Here is a 22,857-nt window from a genome sequence, read left to right as displayed (position 1 = left end):
GCCACGCCCATCCATGCGCCTCTCCGCCTCCGTCACCTGCGTTTTGCCTACGCAGAAGCCGATGGACGTGAAGGCGGGGCTTCCGGGAATTTCTTGAATCTACCACAGGCTGCCCCAGGTTGACGGCGGCTGATTTACCTCATTCGCACTGACTGGGGACGGCACGACAGTTTTTGGCCTATGGGGAAAGGGACTTTGGGGGCTGTAATTTGAATAACCGGACTTGAAGAGTTTTTTATCCCGATCTCCAAAGGAGGCTGTTGGGGCCTGCACTAACCCACCAGACTCCTTTGGGGCCTCTCACCCGCGGGAGAAATGTAAACCAGTTCGGTCTGGTCAGTGAATCCGTGACCAGTGAAATCATAGAATGTGGAGAAACTGGAAGCGCATGTGGAGAGCAGGAAGCGCATGCCTGGTCCTGTAATTTGGCATTTTAACTGGGTGTAACTTGCCTATCTGGAACAGGAAGTTTTTTATTTATTGTGGGGAAGATAAAGAGCACTAAATTGCAGCAAAAGAGCTTATTATGGCTCAAGGCCCAGTAACAACAGGAGAATATGTCGGAAGTATTGATAAGAAAGCTGGAGGAAGATTTAACGGGGTGGATGCCGTTCCTCTTTAAAAAGAAAACAACAGCCAGAAAGCTTTGGGGCTCCGGCGCGTGTATTATTTAATGTGAAAGTGAACTATTTCGGGGACGTCAGCTGCCCAGGGTGGCGACCTCACCTGCCCCGGAAGTACTGGTGCGTTAGCGCCTTGCCTTCCGGGGCGGGTTGTCTGTCGTTGCAGCAGCTGTAGGTTGGGGAGGCCATTTTCCGCTTCTAGGAAGAGTGAGGGCGCGGAGAGAGAAAAGGAAGGGAAAAGAGGGCTCAGCGCCTCCCCGCCGGACCGGAGAAGAGGGACAGTTTTGGCAGGCGGGTGAGGTCGCTGACGGCCTGGAGAAGATGTTTTCCCTGTCGAGCACCGTGCAGCCCCAGGTGGGTCCGGCATCCAGTTTATTTTTCTGTCCCAGCCCTGCTCCGGGCTGTTTGCCATTTGCGTTTCTTGGAAGCAGTTTCCCTTAAGGGGTCGTAGGAGGAAAGTGTTTAATCCAGTTGGAGTCTTGGTGTTGAGAAAAGATCGGGCGACGCTGAGTAAAAGGCTGACGAAGAACCCTAAGTATAGTACGAACGTGATGGAGATCTTGGCTTACCGATTTGATTGCGTGGAATTTTTGCTGGAAATTCATCTGGCACTGTTTAGTGCTAAGCATTTCTGGGGTGGGGTTTGGGGAGTGGGTAGGGGGAAAGTCTACCATAGCTGTAGAGGGAGCAAGTGATGTTTCTTTTCTGTCTTTCCGCGTCTTCAGAGACTGGTACTCACAACCCAGACTCTCTTTTTTAAATGGCATTTAACCCAGACATGCGAAGAAATTTGCAAGCTTCTATGAATGCTTTGTCTCTCTCTCTCTTTTTTTTTTTATCAACAATAACTAATACATATATTTTAAGTTATTACTTGCAGTTAAAATTTTGATTCAGCCTCCTTGTCATCTTTCCATTTATGAAGCAAAAGAGCAGAGAAAAAAGATTCCAAGGGTTTTTATTTTTAATTCTCTCAGGAGTTATCACCTGTGACTGTTTTGTTCTTAGTTCATTTAAAAATCATTTTTGATGATAACTTTTTTTTTGAGAGTTCTTCACAGTTTTGCAAATAAACAGTTTTTGTATACATTCAGTTTTCAAAATATCTTTGACATTCTTTAGTTTTTTTGGTTTAAGATTATAATTATGTCCCTTTGTGTAACCTCCACTCGCTTTTGTTTTGCTAGTACTCGTTGGGTTAAAAAAAAAAGTAATTTATTTATAGGGCTTCAGTAATGTACTAGGTGGACAAAGAAAATATGGAACTTTAATGATGACGTGAAATTAAACATGAGTAGGAGTTTGCCCCGTGAATAGACAGGAACAGATAGACAGAACCTCTGGAGGTTCTGAGATCGTGACAAGCCTAGCTGATTGGAGGAACAAAAATAAGGCCAGTGTGGCTAGAGCCTGGTTGGTGATAAAAGGGCCAATGACAGAAAGGAGGTTGGAAAGAGGACTTGACATATCATACAGGGAGTTATACGGGACTTTGAATTTCATTTACAATTTTTTGGAAACGACTGAATTCTTTTAAACATGTTAAGGAGTGACATGATCAGATTTACAAAACAGTCTATTACAGAGTAATACTGGCTTCTTGCTGTGTGGAGAATGTGGAAGAACAAGAGTGGAGGTGTTTTCAGATAAGGATGTTATTGCAGTAATCCAGAGAGGGGCTAATGCACTGCTAAGGGGTGACAGTGTTTATGAAAAGGAGGGTATGAGATTTATTTTGAAAAAAGAATAGAATTTCATCAGGGATGATGGAAAAAGATGTTTCTGGTTTGATCAGCTGGTTGCAAGAAGGTGTTACTAGTGTCTGGTGGAGTCCTGCCAATCACTTGAAAAAAAATTTGACTTGGTCTTCTGAATATTAAACCTTTTGGAACCTGCAGGAAGTTGGTATCAAGTGTGCATGTATGCTAAGTTGCTTCAGTCATGTCTGACTCTTTGCAACCCCATGGACTGTAGCCCGCCAGGCTCCTCTGTCCATGAAATTCTCCAGGCATGAATCCGGGAGTGGGTTGACATGCCCTCCTCCGGGGGATCTTCCCAGCCTAGTAATCAAACCAGTAACTCCTGCGTCTCCTGCATTGCAGGCGGATTCTTTACCACTGAGACACCGGGGAAGTCCATGGTATCAAGAAGATCCCATATTAGGAGAATTTATCATTGCTAAGTGGAGTTAGTGGTGTGTGATGTTGGTAGAGATAGTGAAGGAGCTGTATGTACTACAGGCAGTCCTAACTGGGCCATGTAGGACTCTTAGGCATTTTATACTGTGGAAGATAGTAATGTTTAGTCACTCAGTCACGTCTGATTCTTTTGAAACCCCGTGGGCTGTGGCCCGCCAAGTTCCCCTATCCATGGGATTTTTCAGGCAAGAATACTGGAGTGGGTTGCCATTTCCTTTTCCAGGAGATCTTCCTGACTCAGGGATCGAACCTGCATCTCCTACATTGGCAGGTGGGTTCTTTACCACTGCACCACCAGGAAGCCCAGAACACAATTTGTATTTCCTGGTTGCTTAATTGGTTTAATACAGTTGAATTTAAATTGTATGACAGAGGGTCAAGTTTTTCATTGAGAAGAGATCAGACCATGTTTTAGCAATTTAAATTCTTTTTAACAAGAATCATGTCTATTTTATTTATTTTACAGAGTGATTTAGATTTAATACATTTGGGCATGGTAAATATTTGACATGAAAAGCAGGTATATCATCATAGGGATCAGAAAAATAGCGACTCATCTTAAACATAACTAAAAAATATTTTTCTGGCTGATCATTTAAGTGCTACAAATCCTGAGAATGTTGGACACTGAACAGACTTAGGTTACTACCTTATAATTAAGTCTTGCTTGGAAATCATCCTTTAAAAAATGCTCTGAGGTACAAATCACCTATGTATTAAACGTGAATCTTCTACATTTTACAAAGAGTTTAAACAAATATATCAAATGATTACTGTTTAGTGGCTCTTAAAACAGCTCTTAGGGGCAAGGAGACACTGTTTCACGATTTCCCATTAAGTTGGGTTTCTCCATTGCAGCCGCCACTAGCTCTTTGTCATTTATCTGTTTGTTCATAACTTCCTCTGTTGAGTGGTTTCCGTCAGAAATTTAGATTTCCAACATATATTTAAATGGTAAACACTGTTGAAGTTTTACTCTTAAGCACAACCCAATAAGAGTTGCTGAAGAGGCATGAGGTACTGTTGGTGTGAACCTTATAATGACCAAATAGTCGTCTTCATTTATCTCTTGAACCTCCACACAACTTTCTGTTACCACTTCCATTTCTTCTAAAGTATTGGGCTTCTCTGGGTCCCAGAAAGTTTGAATCAGGTCATAAACTTCTAGCTCTTTTCTCTTCCATGATGCGGGGTTGCTGGTCAGCTCCCCACTCAGAGAGATCTGAGAGCTACAGGACTCTGCTCAGTGTCCAGGAGAGCAGTCCAGACACTTGCCCCATTCTTACATTCCACCCGAGTCAGTCTGAGCAGCGAGCCTCAGGATTTATCAACTGCCTGGTCTTCAAATGAGCCAAGACAAGCCTAAAGGTCCAGGGAAGCAGATAATAGGTGGGACCAGATGCATTGTTCCAGAGGACCTAGGGAAACAGCAGTTTAAATTCTTTACTGAATGGGAAGAAATATAAGTAAGTAAAATAAAACTTTTTAAAGGTATAGGCAGAAAATATGTATCTTAATTTGATTCCTGCAGCTTTAAAAGAGCTTATCATTTCTTACTGACTCTTAATACACACTCATTGCCAAAAATGCTGAAAAGAAAAATACAAGATAATAAAGATCACCCATAATTCCACAACTCCAAGAGACTGCATTTTAGAATAACTTCTTTCATCCCTTTAACTCTATACAAATATGTGTATGCATACTATTCATTTATTCATGACTGCACTGGGTCTTTATTGCTGTGCTTGGGCTTTCTTTACTTGGAGCGAGTGAGGCCTTCCCTTGTTGAGGAGCACGGACTCTAGCGTTTGGGCTCAGTAGTTGTGGCGTACTGGTTTAATTGCCTGTGGCTTGTGGAATCTTCCCAGACCAGGGATCAAACCACTGGACCACCAGGAAAGTTCTGTATGCATAATTTAAAAAAAAAGTTACATAAAGTTTTATAGCTTGCTTTTTTCATATAACAATATTATGACTTGACTTCTGCATCAGTAACCATGGGATGAAAAATCTTTAAGTGGAACCTGAAGTCAGATTATCTGGGTTAGAATCGTTCCTCTAATATTATACTTTCTTGCTGAATGACGTGAAACATGACATTGAATCTAATTTCTTGCTCTCTTCATCAGTTAAATAGAAGTAACTAACGTGTTTGTCTCTTACGAGGATTAAATGAGAGAGTTAAGTAAAGCATATAGTATAAAACCTGTCATATAGTAAGAGCCCATTTAGTTTATTCATTTTCTCAACAAATGTTTATTTAGCAACTACTGTGTACATTATTGTTGCACTGGGATACAGTATTGAATGAAATAGAGAAAGTTAGAGAAAAATAAAATCTAAGGTGTGTAAGTATTATGTAAAAACACTTTACAGTAAATTAATGTATAAATAAAAGAGAAATATTAAAATACAGGAAAGAAATCCCTTGTGACATGAAACTTATGTTCCAGTGGGAGAATGTGGTATAATAAATAAAAATATTTGGTCTTTGTTCCCAGTTCTTGGCACAGAGCTCCTGAAGCCCTTGAAATTTCCTGTGTAATAGGCGTGTTTTTATTCTTAAAGCCCCTGTTTGGATCACCCACCAGGATTTATGCTAATAAGGGGACTTAGGTTGAGGTTTCTAGTAAACAATATATAGATAAACAAGTAAATATATAAAGTGTGTTAGATAACATAAATGTCAAGAAGGAAAAATAGAGCAGAGGAAGGCAGTAAGGAATATTTCTTAGGAGAGGGTTGTTTAGTAGGTTGGCCAGGGAAAAGACACATGAAAAGGTTGCTTTTGAGTTAAGTACTGAAGGAAGCATGAGTGCAGACTCTCTGACTAACTGGAGAGGTGGGAATACACAGCAGTGCAGAATCCTTGAGTGGGAGCCTGCCAGGCGTGCTCCAGGAACAACGATGGAGCCAAGGGGGCCGGAGCAGAGAGACTGAAGGGGAACTTAATAGTGGATCAGGTCACAGAAGTGAGAGAGAGCCAGGGCGTCATCGTTGTCAGGACATCAACTCTTACTGTGAGAAAAGCCATTGGAGAGTTTTGAGTGGAGGAGTGATGAGATCTGACTGGCTTTAATAGAGGCGATTCAGGGAGAGAAGTTAGGTTGCTGTTTGTAAAAATCCACATACCAAAAAAAAAAAATCCACTTAGAGATGCTGGTGGCCCAGAATAGGGTGGGGTGGTGTAGTAGGGAAGTTGAAAATTACAAAATTCTGGATATATGCTTGCTCGTTTCATGTCTGTGAGATATTTCATTTTTGTTGTGGTATTGTTTATTTAGCCACTCCCCTATTCTTGGACATTTCTAGCTTTCCATAAATTTTAAAATACTTTGATGAAAATTGTCATCTAGGCATATGCAAGCATAGATTATTACTTACCAGATTATTTCCTTGGAATAAATCCCTTAGAGTTAGGTTGCTACAACAATGAAATATATGTATTTTTAGTACTTTTGCTGTATATAGCCCCAATGCTGTCCTGAAAGTTAGTAGTTTTCGACCAGCAATAATCTGAGTATTTACAATTTTTAATGTATAGTTTTGATAAAGAATGTATGTTTAACTTTGTACAGTCCCCAGTTCTGACGATAAAAAGTTTTTTTTTTTGCTGTTTTTATTCTAAAAAGCACTGCTGATTTTCAGCTTTTATCTTTTTTTAGGTTACAGTTCCTCTGAGTCATCTCATCAATGCCTTCCATTCACCGAAAAACACACCAGTTTCTGTCAGTGCATCCATTTCACAAAACCAGCATCGAGATGTAGTGTCTGAGCACGAGGCACCCAGCAATGAGGTAAGAGTTTTTACCCTGGATGTGTGAGAAAGCTTTTTTGGTTTGCTGCTGCTGCTGCTAAGTCGCTTCAGTCATGTCCGACTCTGCGACCCCTGAGACGGCAGCCCACCCATCCCTGGGATTCTCCAGGCAAGAACACTGGAGTGGGTTGCCATTTCCTTCTCCAATGCATGAAAGTGAAAAGTGAAAGGGAAGTCGCTCAGTCGTGTCTGACTCTTAGCGACCCCATGGACTGCAGCCTACCAGGCTCCTCCGTCCATGGGATTTTCCAGGCAGGAGTACTGGAGTGGGGTGCCATTGCCTTCTGGTTTAGTACATTGTAAACATGCCTGAAATAACTTTCTATGTTTAGGCATTTGTAGCAGGGTGACTTCTGTCTTCAGCTTAATCTCTGTTGTAGGATTAAAGACATCTAATTCCGGCTTTGTTGTATGTGTAGAATATTACTTTGTCCTATTTTTAACATTTATCTTATAAAAAATTGCACGTGGCAGTGTATTCGTATTCACTTCCTATGTTACTACTTGTGTGATACCATTTCAGTATTCTTTTGTATTGCTTCAGTGGAGCAGGGATCCCACAGTTAACTCCACAACTGCCCCACAAGTCTCAGGGAAGACAGAAGAGCAAGACATTATTATATGCTGCCTTATAGAAGCTTTCAGTGTAATTGAACAGTTGAAACACAGATACCTGAAAATGAAATGTATTAGCTATGAAACTGTGCTTTGCGTATTCAGAGAATTGTAAAATCATCGTGGTCTGGTATATACCAAATTACTAATGTAGGAACTTGTGTTTACAAGACTTGTTACTAAGATAGTTGCTTGTAGCTCAGAATACATTTTTCATAGTAGACACTCTAATATGTGGCTAAGTTTCACAGAAGCTTCTTTAGCCCGTAAATGGCTTATATCCTTAGTCCTCATTTGAGGGACTGTGGCAGAGGATAGTATATGTTGTTCAGTCGCTAAGTCGTGTCCAGCTCTGTGCAAACCGATGAACTGCAGCAAGCCAGACTTCTCTATCCATCACTGTCTCCCTGAGTTTGCTCAGACTCATGTCCATTGAGTCAGTGATGCCATCCAACCACCTCATCCTCTGTTGCCCCCTTCTCTTACCCTCTATTTTTCCCAGCATCAGGGTCTTTTCCAGTGAGCCAATTCTTTGCATCAGGTGACCAAAGTATTGGAGCTTCAGCTTCAGCATCAATCCTTCAATGAATACTCAGGATTGATTTCCTTTAGGATTGACTAGTTTGATCTCCTCGCAGTCCAAAGGACTCTCAAGAGTCTTCTCCAACACCGCAGTTTGAAAGCATCAATTCTTCGGTGCTCAGCCTTCATTATGGTCCAACTCTCACATCCATACATGACTACTGGAAAAACCATTGCTTTGGCTAGACGGACCTTTGTCAGCAAAGTCATGTCTCTGCTTTTCCTAACACTGTCTAGGTTTGACATAGCTGTTCTTCCAAGGAGCAAGTGTCTTTTAATTTTGTGGTTGCAGTCACCATCTGCATTGATTTTGGAGCTCAAGAAAATGAAATCTGACAGTGTTTCCATATTTGCTTTTGGTGGGAGCGGGATGAGGGGATGGTTGTGAGGTAAGTCTTGAAATACAATTTTATGTAGGTGAAAAATTTGTCTTTATGTTTGCTTTTATACTATCTGCCAAATTCCTATTGCATCTTTCTATAGGTGGTCCGTTCTTATTTTGTGACACCCTTCTCAGTTACAGTCTGAGAGAGCTTTCCCAATGATATGACTGCGTGTGTCAAAATTGCTACATGCAGCACTACTATGTTCATTTCAGAAATTTTGGAAAATATTATGTAAGTGGGAGAAATTAATGTTTGATCCTACTTCTCCTTTTCTCCCTTGTACTTTTATATTTTGTAATCATTGGATCATACTGTATATGCAGATTAAGATTTTTCCTTCATCATTTAATGGTCTTATGAACTCATTATACCATACGTTAGTTTTTATGACTTCAGACTGTTCATTTTATGGTCTGTTGTTGGGTACTGTTTCCAATTTTTTCTGCTATAAACAGCACCACTTGTACTTTCCATGGTACTAAATACTTGACTATTTCATTAAGTGAAATGGCTAGATCCGTGGTGAAGTATATTTTAGCTTAAACAGTAACTAAATTCTAGAAGCCAAAGTTGAGCTTAAGACTGATGGTTTCAGATACGGAATTGGTGTCTTATCCTCTGCTTTACCCTCATTAGTCCTGTGGTTTATCACTGGTGACTGCTTGTTATTTTTTCACAAACATTTCCATTTTTCTTAAGCATCCTTCCTCATCTCTACTCTGACCTCCTTTGTTCTGCGATGCCTTTGCTTTCATCAAGTCTTACTCATCCAGACATCCACTTCACAATACAAGCAAAAAAACTTTCTTTTTAACTTCCTTCCAAGCTGTCTGACTTCTGTGCCTTTTGCTTTCAGACTTACAAAAAAGTAGTATTCTGAACTTAAATTGTTGCTTTTATTTATACCATCTCCCATTGTAGTTTGGCTACTACTTTTACCATTTTGAAGGCTTGGTGTATTTTGTTGGTTTCCTTAGCAATAAATACAGGCATTTTAAAAAATCTGCAACTTTTTCAACTTTTCCTTAAGAATACCCACTGTTTTCAGAGTACTCAGAAATTGAGTGATACTGCATTGATTTTTTTTTTTCCTCTTTCTGTTTTGCTGGACTTCTTTTTATTGCCAGCCTTTTAAATAGTGGATGCATTTACCTGTAATCCAATTTTCATTCTCCACAGTCTCCCAGATTATCTATTTTAATGTTTATATATTTCTATATGCCGATAACTCCCACATCTACCTTCAACTCTATAAAGTATCTCTAAAGTTTTAAAATAGTCATCTGGTGGCTTATTAAAATACCCTCTGGACAGACTTCAAGGACCTCAAAATAAAGATGTCTAAAACTGAACTACTTCTTCAGATTCCAGTGTATTTGATCTTAAAGTGGTTTTAGCACCTCTTTGTCAGTCTGGGTCCAACCAAGAGAGAGAGACCACATAGTCATTTGAACAGTACAAGTTTAATATACAGAATAAGTATTTTTAGTTGACTATTTTAAAAACATTGGTCTTACAGGGGATTGGCATAACTAGGGATTGGCTAATAATAAGTAAAGAGAACTTGAAATATATAGGACTTGCAGATTCAAGGAGCAGCTAATACTCCCAGGATTGAGCTACCCACGAAGAGTTCTCCACCCTTGGGCTGAGGTTCTGAGGTTGTTGGAGAGGGTATGGCCTTGGCTCACTAAATGGCATAGAAGTCGCTGGTGCTGTGCAATCTGAACCTGATGGAAATCTGCCACCTGGGTACCAGGAGAAGCTCTTTGTGGGAAAGCTGCCAAGTACAGTTGGCAGCTGTGCACACAGGAGCCAGGCTTCAGAGAAGCTGCAGGAGCCAGATGCTGGAGAAACCATGGGTGTTGCACCCAGGAGCCTGCTGAGTGAACATAATACGTGGCCTGAACCAGGAACAGAAACTGCTCCTACGAAGTCTCTCCAGTGCCCTCTACTGACAACTTAATGTTCTGGCCAACAAAGGAAGACTATTTAAAGAGACCCAGATACATGATTGTGGAGCCAGAGAGAGGACCAAGAGGAGCCGAGAGACAGCAGATCAATAACCAGCGCATCCGTCCAGAACCCCCCTCCCTCATAATCCTGCACTTCACCGGTTTCTTCAGATGTCTGTTGTCTGCCACTTGGTGTTTGCATCCCTCTTAGGGCTCAGTTCAGGTTCATGCCTTTTTTCTCTTGTTATATCAGCTTTCTTTTCTCCAGCTTATCATCTTTATCTTCTGTCTTCTTCCTCTAAAACAAAACTAATGATATTAGGTATAGAATTAGATTCAAACACAGCTCCTCACAATTTGGCCATAGCCCTTCTTTCTACTGCTTTCTTCAGTCACTGAACTTGACTGCATCTCAAACATTCCAGGCCCTCCGATGACTTTTTGTTTGTCCTCTTCCCCGAAGTTTCCCCATCATTTGTGAATTAAGTGTTAATTCTGGGAAACCTTATCTGACTTAGGAAATTGGTTGTTCTGTGTTCTGTTACCACTTAAAAAAAAATACCTCTATAAGAGGAGTTACCATGTAGTATGGTAATTATCATACTCATATGTACTTTATTTCTCTTTGTGTTCCTAGGACCTGATACCCAATAAGTAAGGTGAATAATCTTCTTAGTTAAAAATCTGTGTTTCTTTTTGTATTGTAAATAGACTTTTTGGTTTCCCCATTTTAGAAGATAAAATATCTTTGTAGCTTTTAAATATTGTAGTCCTTCTGGTTCCATTATAATAATGTGCCTTATATTGTACAGTTTTTATTACCTTAAAAAGCACTTATTAAATATTTCATTCTGACTTTAACTGTCTTACTGTATATATTAGGCTATGTAGATGGGCAAGGCATGATCTCATCCATTGATCCATACTATCCTGTTGTGAAATAATCAGGATATATTTTATAATCATTTTCCTAACGAGGAAAGGAATTCTAAGAATGTGAAGGACTTGTTACAAAGCTTATAATTGTCTAGCACCTGAACATCAATCCAGAGCTATGTAATCCAGGGATCTGACTACATCAGTCATAAAAAGTTGATATTTTACTTGTTCTGTTTAGTTTTACTTCTCTTACTTGAAGTTTTTTGTTCAAGCTGGTTTCAGAAGAGGCAGAGGAACCAGAGATCAAATTGCCAACATCCGCTGGATCATGGAAAAAGCAAGAGAGTTCCAGAAAAACATCTATTTCTGCTTTCTTGACTATGCCAAAGCCTTTGACTGTGTGGATCACAATAAACTGTGGAAAATTCTGAAAGAGATGGGAATACCAGACCACCTGACCTGCCTCCCGAGAAATTTGTATGCAGGTCAAGAAGCAACAGTTAGAACTGGACATGGAACAACAGACTGGTTCCAAATAAGAAAAGGAGTACGTCAAGGCTGTATATTGTCACCCTGCTTATTTAACTTCTATGCAGAGTACATCTTGAGAAACACTGGACTGGAAGAAGCACAGGCTGGAATCAAGATTGCCGGGAGGAATATCAATAACCTCAGATATGCAGATGACACCACCCTTATGGCAGAAAGTGAAGAGGAACTAAAAAGCCTCTTGATGAAAGTGAAAGTGGAGAGTGAAAAAGTTGGCTTAAAGCTCAACATTCAGAAAACAAAGATCATGGCATCCGGTCCCATCACTTCATGAGAAATAGATGGGGAAACAGTGGAAACAGTGTCAGACTTTATTTTTTGGGGCTGCAAAATCACTGCAGATGGTGACTGCAGCCATGAAATTAAAAGACGCTTACTCCTTGGAAGGAAAGTTATGACCAACCTAGAGAGCATATTCAAAAGCAGAGACATTACTTTGCCAACAAAGGTTTATCTAGTCAAGGCTGTGGTTTTTCCTGTGGTCATGTTTGGATGTGAGAATTGGACTGTGAAGAAAGCTGAGCGCCGAAGAATTGATGCTTTTGAACTGTGGTGTTGGAGAAGACTCTTGAGAGTCCCTTGGACTGCAAGGAGATCCAACCAGTCCATTCTGAAGGAGATCAGCCCTGGGATTTCTTTGGAAGGAATGATGCTCAAGCTGAAACTCCAGTACTTTGGCCACCTCATGCGAAGAGCTGACTCATTGGAAAAGACTCTGATGCTGGGAGGGATTGGGGGCAGGAGGAGAAGGGGACGCCAGAGGATGAGATGGCTGGATGGCATCACTGACTCGATGGACGTGAGTCTGAGTGAACTCCGGAGTTGTTGATGGACAGGGAGGCCTGGCGTGCTGCGATTCATGGGGTCGCAAAGAGTCGGACACGACTGAGCAACTGAACTGACTGACTGACTGACTTCAAGTTTTAGCTGTTGGGACTTTAAATTGTTACTTGTCCTTAGTGGCTCCCTGTCTGCTCGTTTGAACAAGAAAATAGCTCACTCCTGTTTAATTTCTAGTTATTTCAGAATGGTTTTAAAGTGAATGTATTCTCTTGACTGGTTTTCACACATCTTTTGCTTTGTTCAATATTTCTCTTTACTAGGAGTTAGATATGGGTAATTTATAGAACCTTTTGGTTCAGATAAGGATCTCAGCAATTGTTTATTGAATGGGCTTTTGTTTATGGCCATTAAAGCTCCATGGACTGCTAATACTATTGGGAGTATGATTTTTTTTTTTAAAGCTTAGTCAGAGCTCACATGGTTGACTTCAGTAAAGCTAGAACTATAAAAATATGCATACCAATTTATTTTTTAAATATTTGAAGGAAAAGGGAATCAATACATTTATTAGATTTTAAAAATTCACATTATTTTAGTTAATAAGTACTCTTTAAGTTAAATACTTTGATGTGATAATGCCTACCTGAGCTAAACAACAAGGACCTACTATATAATGTTTTGTAGTAACTTATGGTGGAAAGTTATATATATATATAAAATTTTATATATGGTAGAAAGCCATATATATACATATGGCTTCCCAGGTGGAGCTAGTGGTAAGGATTCCCCCTGCCAATGTAGGAGATGTAGCTGATGCAGGTTCTATCTTTGTGTCAGGAAGAGCCCCAGAGAAGGAAATGTCAACCCACTCTAGTATTCTTGCCTGGGAAGTCCCATGGAATGACAGTCAGACACAACTGAGCACACATACTTCACATATGTGTGTGTTTATGTGTGTATATATACACATGAGTATGTATATATATAACTGAAAAGACGTGGGTTCCATCCCTGGGTCAGAAAGGTTCCCTGGAGAAGGAAACCGCAACCCACTCCAGTACTCTTGCCTGGAAAGTCCCATGGACAGAGGAGCCTAGTAGGCTACAGTTGATGGGGTCACAAAAGAGTGGGACATGACTTAGCGACTAAACAACGGAAACATTGTAAATCAACTATATGTCAATAAAAAGTTAAAAAATAATAATGCTTATATGGTTGACTCAATCTTTTACAGCCTGTACTTAATTTAAGGGACCTTGGATTATCTGAATTAAAAATTGGACAGATTGATCAACTGGTAGACAGTCTACTTCCTGGATTTTATAAGGACAAAAATGTTTCTTCCCATTGGCATACATCTCATGTATCTGCACAGTCCTTCTTTGAAAATAAATATGGTAAGTTAATATATTTTATGTTTTGAAAGTAAGCCATTTTAGTACTGTTGATAATTTAATAGATAACAAGGTTAGGGGGTTCCCCTGGTGGCTCAGATGGTAAAGAATCCACTTGCAGTACGGGTTTGATCCCTGGGTCAGGAAGATCCCCTGGAGAAAGGAATTGCAACCCACTCCGGTATTCTTGCCTAGAGAATTCCATGGACGGAGGAGCCTGGAGGGCTACAGTCTGTGGAGTTGCAAAGAATCGGACATGGCTGAGCCACTTACACTTTCATGTTACTTATTAACATACTTCTGGTTTCCAGTGTTTCATCACATTGTAGACTAGTTTTGAAATTGTCTCTTGGAAATAACTTGTTTTTGTTTTTCTAATATTTGGTAAAATCATTTGTTGTATTTCATGATTTGATTGTTTGACAATTAGAAAGTTTAGTTTTTACAATTTCTTTCCAGGTTGCTTAGATATTTTTAGTACTTTACGTTCCTCTTGCTTGTACAGACAACATTCAAGAACTCTTAAAAGAATTTGTTCAGATCTTCAGTACTGGCCAGGTATGAAGCAATAATTATATTTATATTGAAAAAAATAGATTTGTTTAATATATTCTGATTTGTCTTTCTTAGTGATATTAATGATTAGAAACATTCATTTGTGGCTCACAGTAGAATCTGCAGAATATTTGGAAATAACTAGTGTCAAAGTTTTGGTTCTTAGTAGACCTTTTCCTTGTGAAAATTTAAAATGAAAACTGAGTGTGATACCGTTTCATTCAGGTTTCATACAGTCTCGGGGTTTTAAAACTTTGAAATCAAGGACACGACGTCTGCAGTCCACCTCTGAAAGATTAGCAGAAACCCAGCACACAGCGCCATCATTTGTGAAGGTAATTAGACCTTTTTTTGTTGTTGTTTGAAAAAGCAGTACTTTTTAGAAAGAATGTTCAATATCTGATATATATTTTTGGCTAGTTGATTTTCTTTCATCTTTTCATTTAGGATAATGGATTAATATTCTAAGCAGTCATTATATCTACAACATTTCTGGATTCCAAGCTTATTTTTTCACTAGCCTGTTAGACATCTTCCTTTGTTTTTTCCTCTGTCAATTTACACCTGCTTGTGTATTCTTATGTTAATAAGTAGCATCCATCCAGTCTAGAAACATTGTGGTTAACTATAATTTGTCCATCTTCTCTCAGTTCCTGCATCCATAATTACTAAAATCTTATTAATCCAGCCTCTTAAATATTTCTTAAATGTCTTCATCCCCAGGTCCACTGCATAGACAGACGATGATTACTTAGTCTCCCTGCCTTCACTTTTGGTAGCTTTAGTCCAGTCTCCAGACTGCCATCCGCTGGACTGTCTAAAATGTAATAGTGTAATGGTTGTATTCCTCTGCTGTATTGTCAAATTTCTGCCATGGCACATAAGGCATTTCATCACTTGGCATTCTGCCTAACATTTCATCACTTGGCATTCTGCCTAACTTCTCATCCTTGAGTGTACCACCTCCTTTCTCCCTCTATCCTCTCCTCTCTTGGTGTTTTAAAGTCCTGTCAAACAAGATTGCTTATCGCTCTTGAGTACTAGAGGCTGCTGTTTCATGGCACTGTCAAATTGTGTCTGCCCTGTGTTTCTGTGGTTTAGTTATCCCATCCTCTGTAAGGTTTTTCCTGACTTCTTAGACAGCATTTATTTTACCACCATACCTAGTTCCTCTAACCTAATATCAAAATAACTTCAAAAACTTAGTTATTTGTGTATCTTTTCCCAGTAGACTGAAAACATTCCGATCATTGGTATTTACATCTTCAGAACTTACACACGGTCAAGTATTAGTATATGAAAGGTGCTAAGTAAACATTTAATAAATGAGTGAGGTTTTTCTTCCAGCAGGAATAACGGAGTGTGACCTATTGTAAGCTATCAAACCCTAAGTCAACTTGTGACCTGTTATTCAGTAGTTAGTGGTTTACATAGTTTATATTCACTAACCGCTAGAAGTATATGGGCCAGTGTTAGTTTCCTAATCATTGGCTATTTATTGCTGAGTCTTAATTCTTCACATTGACAATAAAAATTTTAAAATGTAGAATTTTAATGAATTTTTTTTGTGAGTAGTTATGTTTGGGGGGGAATATTAACCTATAGTCAACGATACTGATGTGTTGTTTGTGTATTTAGGGGTTTCTTTTGCGAGACAGAGGATCAGACGTTGAGAGTTTGGATAAACTCATGAAAACCAAAAACATACCTGAAGCTCACCAAGATGCATTTAAAACTGGTTTTGCAGAGGGTTTCCTGAAAGCTCAAGCGCTAACACAAAAAACCAATGGTAAGTTGATTAGACACCATCCATATTTGGAGAGGAATATCTGAAAGGAAATTATAGTCCTGCCTCTAAGTGATTATAATAACGTTTCTAACAATTATGCAACTTTTTATTGGTTACATTTCCTTATGTTTGTATCTTAAGCTGTGTGGAAAGAGAATATGTCCTGGTACTTTCACTGTCTGAAGTGAACCTAAGTCAGTGATAGAAGTACAAGAGGCTTTGTGAGATTTTTGATAACACGTGCTGAAAGGCGATCATGGAGATTATGCAAAATATAGCTGGCTCCAGAACTGTGTGTTATGAAATGTGGTTACCACCAGTAACCTCATGTTTGCATTTCATTGAGCTGTCATTTCTCATTGATAACATTTTATTAAAGGCCTTTTTCTTTTTCCTCCAGATTCTTTAAGAAGAACTCGTCTGATTGTTTTTATTCTGCTGGTAGTTGGCATTTATGGACTCTTAAAGAACCCATTTTTATCTGGTAGAGACTCTTTATATTTGACTTATTTTTTATATTTTTAATTTATATATTAAAATATATTTTACATTTGACTTAAAAAAATCTTTTATATACTCATTTCTTTTCCTTAGTCTAAGACTTAGAGATAAGAAAACATTTATATTTATAATTCCAGAGTCTAGGTCTTTAATCCAAATTTGAGACTTCTCAGATTGGGTTACTTTGAGATTGTTTTTTGCATTGAGATAGAAAAATTTTAATCTCTTATGATTATGTATCATCCACCTTGTCAGAGGACTTACTATATTTGCATTATCTTAAGGATGGATATAAGAAAAATTCCTTCAGACACTGTATAAATTAAACTGTACTTTTTAAAGGATATAACTAATATTTTTTAAAGTTCCAAGGATTATATTAGAGTAGTAATTTTAAATTTACTTCTAGACGTGATTAATTCCCCAGATTTTTAGGAAATGATACTTAACCAATGATAAAATTCTAAGAACATGCAGAAGAATTTTATAATAGCAATTCAGAGTGAAAATAAACATCTGTTTCAAAGGCACAGTAATAAATTCAATGTATTTAAAATTAACACACAGAAAATTACTTTACAGCCCCAGGTTTTCTCAGTTTGCCAGTCTAAAATGAAGTAATAATGTCAGATTTAAGTGGATCCAATTGACTTTTCCAGCTGTCATTCAGTGTTTATACCATGTTTTCCCCTTTCTTTATGATGATTACCTTGAGAGGGAAAAAAAAATGGTTTACAGTTAAGAACATTGATTGACCTGGATCAGAAATTATTCCTAGAACTTGATGTACGGTTATTTTAAAAGTTATCAAACCTGAGATGAGGTTTTAACATCCAGGAATAGCCTTTTTTATATCTAGATCTGCTTTCTCTTGTCTCTCTCTGTATTTTTTTTAAATTATTTTTTTCAAAAAAAGGAACCAGTGTATGGATTGATAGGTGGTATCAGCAGGGTGGTGGAAGAGTGGGAAGAGCTCTGATGATTATTCTTTTGTGTTTCTTAATTGCACACAATATAGCTTGAGAACCATTGGTTTACGTTTTTATTATTAGATATAAGGAGAAGAGGAAAATTCTTAGTTTTAACTGGAAAGGCAAAGATGTCATTTTAATGAGAATCATTCATTCCTTGAACATTGTCTCAAAATCCAGAAGACCTAATTCCTACTCCTCACATTGTCATCTTAGACATTTAATTTTTCTGGACTTTCTTGCATCTGAAAAATAAGGTAGTTAAAATTTTATGAATCTATCAAATATGTAAGCATTTTTTTTTGTCCCTTTAGTCCGCTTCCGGACAACAACAGGGCTTGATTCTGCTGTAGATCCTGTACAGATGAAAAATGTTACCTTTGAACATGTTAAAGGAGTAAGTTAAAAAGTTTACCTTGGTCTCTTCAAACATTATTGTATTTTTTATTAGAAAGGTTGAAATAATAGAAAATACATGTATGGTCTGTGCCTCCAGTTCTTGGCACAGAGCTCTTAAAACCCTTGTAATTTCCCAGGGGATAAGAGCACTGGGAGTATCTTTTGTTCTACTGTTTGGTCTTTGACACCAGTTCCTGACACAGGGCTTCTGAGTCCCTTGGAATGTCCTGGGTGATGGCAGTGTCTTCTGTTCTTTTCTTTCCTTGTCCCCTTGACTACACAGCTTGTACCTTATGGGATCTTAGCTTCCCAATGAGGGATTGAACCTGGGCCCACAGCTGTGGATACATGGAGTCCTATCCATTGGACCGCCAAGGAAGTCCCACAGTGTCTTTTGTTCTAATGAGGTGGCTCTGAGTGGGCTCCTGGAGGGGGACTGGTCACCAGAAAGATCAAGCTGTGGTTAGAATCTTGGAACTTCCACGTCTACTCTCTGTTCTCCAGAGAGGGGAGAGGGGCTGGAAAGGAGTTAATAATTGATTATGCCTATGTGAGTACACTCCCATTAAAGTCCCAACAGGTTGGGGTTTGGAGGAGTTAGTTAGTGAACACACAGAGGCGTGAGGAGAGTAGCATTTTCAGAGAGGACGTGGAGGGCCTGTACCCCTTCCTGTATCCCTTGCCTACCTCCCTCTTCCTTCTGGCTGTTCTAGGGTATATCCTTTCATAATAAGCCGATAGTACCTAACCTGGTTTCCTGAGTTCTATGAGCTGCTCTACCAAATTAAACCTAAGGAGGGATTCTGAGAATCTCCAATTTATAGCCAATAGGCAGAAGCACAGATGATAGCCTAGATGTGGGATTGACATCTGAGGGGTGTGTGGCAGGGGGGAGGGGTAAGTCTTGTGGGACTTTGGCCCATCAACATGTTTCCTGTTCGCCCCTTCCCAAGTACTTTCTTTTTATCACTGCCCAATGTAAATGAGTTTTCTCAATGAGATATTAAAAGTTGTGTGGTATGAGGTTGTAGGTTGTCTACAAATATATTATTATGTGAGGGTAATTTAAAATAAATACATGAAAGTATACATACAAAAAAGGTATTTTTCATTTACACTGGTAGCCAACATTTTTAAATTGAATTCGCACCCATGAAAAAATTTCCAGTGTTTGTTGAAAATGGAATTCTGGAACACCAGGTTGTATTCTTTGGCAGAGCCATGTTGTGGTTGTCTTTAAGGGACTGTTGCTTTCCAGTTGAGCACATTTCCACCAGTGCTGTTCTACATCTGGCCTTCTTCACTCATTTATTGATACCATTTTGCCACTAGGAATTTGCATTTGTGACTTCTGCTTATATGCTGACTAGGAAAATTGCTCACTGTTTCTAATAGATAGCTTTCTTAATCCTTATCAGAGTTTTAAAGATGATCTAATATTCTGATTGCAATTTTTGTTGGCCAGATTGGATTTTTTTTTTTTTTTTTGCTAGGGATCTCAATTCTGTAAGATTTTATATTTGGGGAATTAAATCTTCAAATTTTTTTTTTACCACAACTATTTATAAAGCAGTGCTGCTGCTGCTGCTGCTAAGTCACTTCAGTCGTGTCCCACTCTTTGTGACCCCATAGAAGGCAGCCCACCAGGCTCCCCTGTCCCTGGGATTCTCCAGGCAAGAACACTGGAGTGGGTCGCCATCTTCTTCTCTAGTACGTAAAGCAGTACACTATAGCTTAATTTTAGTCACTGTCTTTGGCATTTGTTAGGAACTAAATTGTTTATATTCTAGTAGTAATTCTTTATAATAAAAATGACTTCATAACTAGTCAAAAATTAATGTTATAACTTAAACACAGACTCACTTATTAATATATAGTAAGTCCAGATAGTTTGTCCTTGAAGCTTATAACCGGGTCCAAAAAAGTTTTAGATTTGAAACTTATTAGGCAATTCTATATTAAATGCCACTGAGACATTTAACTAGAATTTTGAATGTAACAGGGTTTTTTTGTTCTTTTTTTTTTTTTTAACCAAAGGAAGCAATTGGAAAGGGGTTTTGTTGGGATATGTAAGGAGATTTCATGTATCTGGTACTGAGGGTCAGGAGAAAACCCTTTGTGTGAGTATTTCTAAAGGGGCCTTTTTGTATACTTTCACTGAAACGAAAAGCCAAATTAATATCAGGTTAAATTTACAATATTCAAAGAGGGTGTCTTAGTAAGATAATTAACATTTTAAATTATTTGGTAAATTATATCACTTCAGGTGGAGGAAGCTAAACAGGAATTACAGGAAGTTGTTGAATTTTTGAAAAATCCACAAAAATTTACTGTTCTTGGAGGTAAACTTCCAAAAGGTAAGGTATCTTCGCTTTCCCATGACTTGACAAAACAGTGTAATATATCACTAATTTAACTTTTATCAGATTTACCTGATGAAAGTTTATTAGTAATTCTTAATTGCTATTTTACAAGTGCTCATTCTGAACATACTATTTTGTTATCTTTTGTCTTTGATAATTTAAAAGTTTGTTATTTCAAACTTTTAAGTAAATTGCAACAATAAATAGTACAAAGAATTCCAACTTTATCTAATCCAAAGTCATATTCAGATACCAGCATTTATCCCAATGTGTAAATAGTATTTAAATAATACAGGAAAATTAGTTACGAAGTAGGTCCTAAAGTGAATCATTTATAGAGACAAATATGTTTCACTATGTTTGAAAATATTGATCATTGGTGTGCCTTCAACCACAGCACTGTATTTATTAATTCGTAATTATTTGTTTTAAGTTCTTATCAGGTTGTGTTTTTGTTTTTTAATTTGAACCATTCTTGTTTATTTTTTTTCTTTAGGAATTCTTTTAGTTGGACCACCAGGAACAGGGAAGACACTTCTTGCCCGAGCTGTTGCTGGAGAAGCTGATGTTCCTTTTTATTATGCTTCTGGATCAGAATTTGATGAGATGTTTGTGGGTGTGGGAGCCAGCCGTATAAGAAATCTTTTTAGTAGGTCTAGTGGATCTTTTATATAGTAATAATTTCTCTTAATGTTAGGAAAAGAGGGTTTCTTAAACTCTGTCTTTGCTTCTTGTTTCTGATTTGATAGTTGGCTGAAATAGCCATTGTAGGATGCTAATCTCAGGTAACTTAGTGTGTGGGCTAAAATAAAACTATTACTTTTCTTTCCAATTAGTCAGAAGAGTTTGTGGAATCACTAGGTTGCTGGATGAGGCTGGGGTCTGTTGAAAACCTGTGGTTTCGTTTGTTTTGGTTTTTTTTGGTGTGTTTTGTTTTCACCTTATTTATTAATTCTGTAGTATATATTTAAAAATTATTTGCCTCAAATCTGACATATATATGGTTTGTATGACTAGGAAGAATGAATACTCAGTGTTACAATTTTTTTTTCATTTGAGACTACTCTTCTTAATGCAGTTAAGAAAGACCTTCTTTTATGTATTTGCTCCCTAATGAGTGTCTTTTATCGGCTTTTTAATTTTCGTACACGTTGTTAACTATTTATATAATTTTATTTTAAAGGTGTTGATTTTATTAAACTTATTTGAATCCTTTCTGTCTTTAGGGGAAGCAAAAGCAAATGCCCCTTGTGTTATATTTATTGATGAATTGGATTCTGTTGGTGGGAAGCGAATTGAATCTCCAATGCATCCATATTCACGGCAGACTATAAATCAACTTCTGGCTGAAATGGATGGGTAATTGACTTTTCTGTCTTGAGAATTTGGTGGTATATTTAGTAGCATTTCAGAGATAGGAAAAATTTAAGTTTATAGGCAACAGAATATCTTATGTGCAAGGAGTAAAGACAAGCTATTTTGACTATTGTATTGTTTTACTAATGGGATCATTGGTCATTGATGTATTAACTACTCTCAAATTGAAAAGTAAAATTTTCATTTACTGTAGTATGACAGAAAAGCAGTGATTCTAGCTGAAAGTCGTCATCTGTTTGGAGATGTGCAAGGAGAATACCCTCATTCCTTCACTGTTTGTGACTAGCTCTGAGTGTTGCTGTAGATCAAAAGCTTGCATCAGTTTCCATAAAGTAAAAAGAGGTGGACTTGCTTTGAATGAAGCAGAGAAGTTTCTTAACGTCATACAAGACATTCTGAAAGTTTAAGAGTAAATAATTGGAATTGGTAAACTTGAAAATAATTTTTCAAAAAATTAGTCAGGAACTCAAGCTTTGGTGTCAGGTTATCTCTTCCTAAGTAGAAAATTTACTGTGAAACCACAGATGATTTGGTGATGTATTATTAACAAGTTTTATTGAAGTGCACTGACCTTTTAAAAAGCAGTGAGTGATGTCTTCGTATTTGGGGCATTAAAAAGACAATTCCTTTTCTTTGCTGTTAATAAAATTGAAGATAAACAGTTGTGTAGAACATTTCTGTGTGTGTGCTGTTTTAACTTTCAGTGAAAAGATACTTTTTTTCCTTAATAGTTTTAAACCCAATGAAGGAGTTATCATCATAGGTGCCACAAATTTCCCAGAGGCATTAGATAAGTAAGTATTAAAATTTTTGTGATATATTCTAGAAGAGTGATGAACTTTAAAAACATTGTGCTAAGTGAAGAATACCCATCACAAAACATTACATATTATATGATTCCTTTTATATGAAATGTTCAGAATAAGCAAATCCATAGCAATGGAAAGTAATTTAGCAGTTGCCAGAGGTTGGGCAAACAGGAGGGAAATAACTGCCAGTAGACTTGGGGTTTCATTTGGCTGGAGAAAGTGGGGGAAGGGATCAATATTCTCTAAAATTATTGTGATGGTTAGACAACTCTGAATCTATTAACACCCAGTGGATTGTCCACTTCAAAT

General features: G+C 38.0%; 1 protein-coding gene and 1 pseudogene across 1 annotated transcript in view; one reads left to right on the top strand and one right to left on the bottom strand.

Annotated features, from left to right (window-relative positions):
- The first annotated feature begins 9 nt into the window (after positions 1-9).
- Positions 10-22,857, top strand: part of YME1L1 (YME1 like 1 ATPase) — a 29,583-nt gene continuing 6,735 nt past the window's right edge. The window contains exons 1-12 of the mRNA XM_061435807.1: positions 10-977; positions 6,490-6,621; positions 13,625-13,787; positions 14,244-14,342; positions 14,565-14,674; positions 15,978-16,128; positions 16,529-16,612; positions 17,915-17,997; positions 20,266-20,356; positions 20,859-21,011; positions 21,589-21,721; positions 22,471-22,533. Coding sequence (XP_061291791.1) covers positions 945-977; positions 6,490-6,621; positions 13,625-13,787; positions 14,244-14,342; positions 14,565-14,674; positions 15,978-16,128; positions 16,529-16,612; positions 17,915-17,997; positions 20,266-20,356; positions 20,859-21,011; positions 21,589-21,721; positions 22,471-22,533 — 1,295 coding nt within the window. The 5' untranslated portion in view covers positions 10-944. The remainder of the gene's footprint in view (positions 978-6,489; positions 6,622-13,624; positions 13,788-14,243; positions 14,343-14,564; positions 14,675-15,977; positions 16,129-16,528; positions 16,613-17,914; positions 17,998-20,265; positions 20,357-20,858; positions 21,012-21,588; positions 21,722-22,470; positions 22,534-22,857) is intronic.
- LOC133259001 (cytosolic iron-sulfur assembly component 2A-like) lies at positions 3,519-4,241 on the bottom strand (annotated as a pseudogene).

Source organism: Bos javanicus, chromosome 13, assembly GCF_032452875.1.
Source record: "Bos javanicus breed banteng chromosome 13, ARS-OSU_banteng_1.0, whole genome shotgun sequence".
Classification (NCBI taxonomy): domain Eukaryota; kingdom Metazoa; phylum Chordata; class Mammalia; order Artiodactyla; family Bovidae; genus Bos; species Bos javanicus.
Note: the sequence above shows the minus strand (reverse complement) of the source record. Positions and strands in the feature narration are given on the sequence as shown.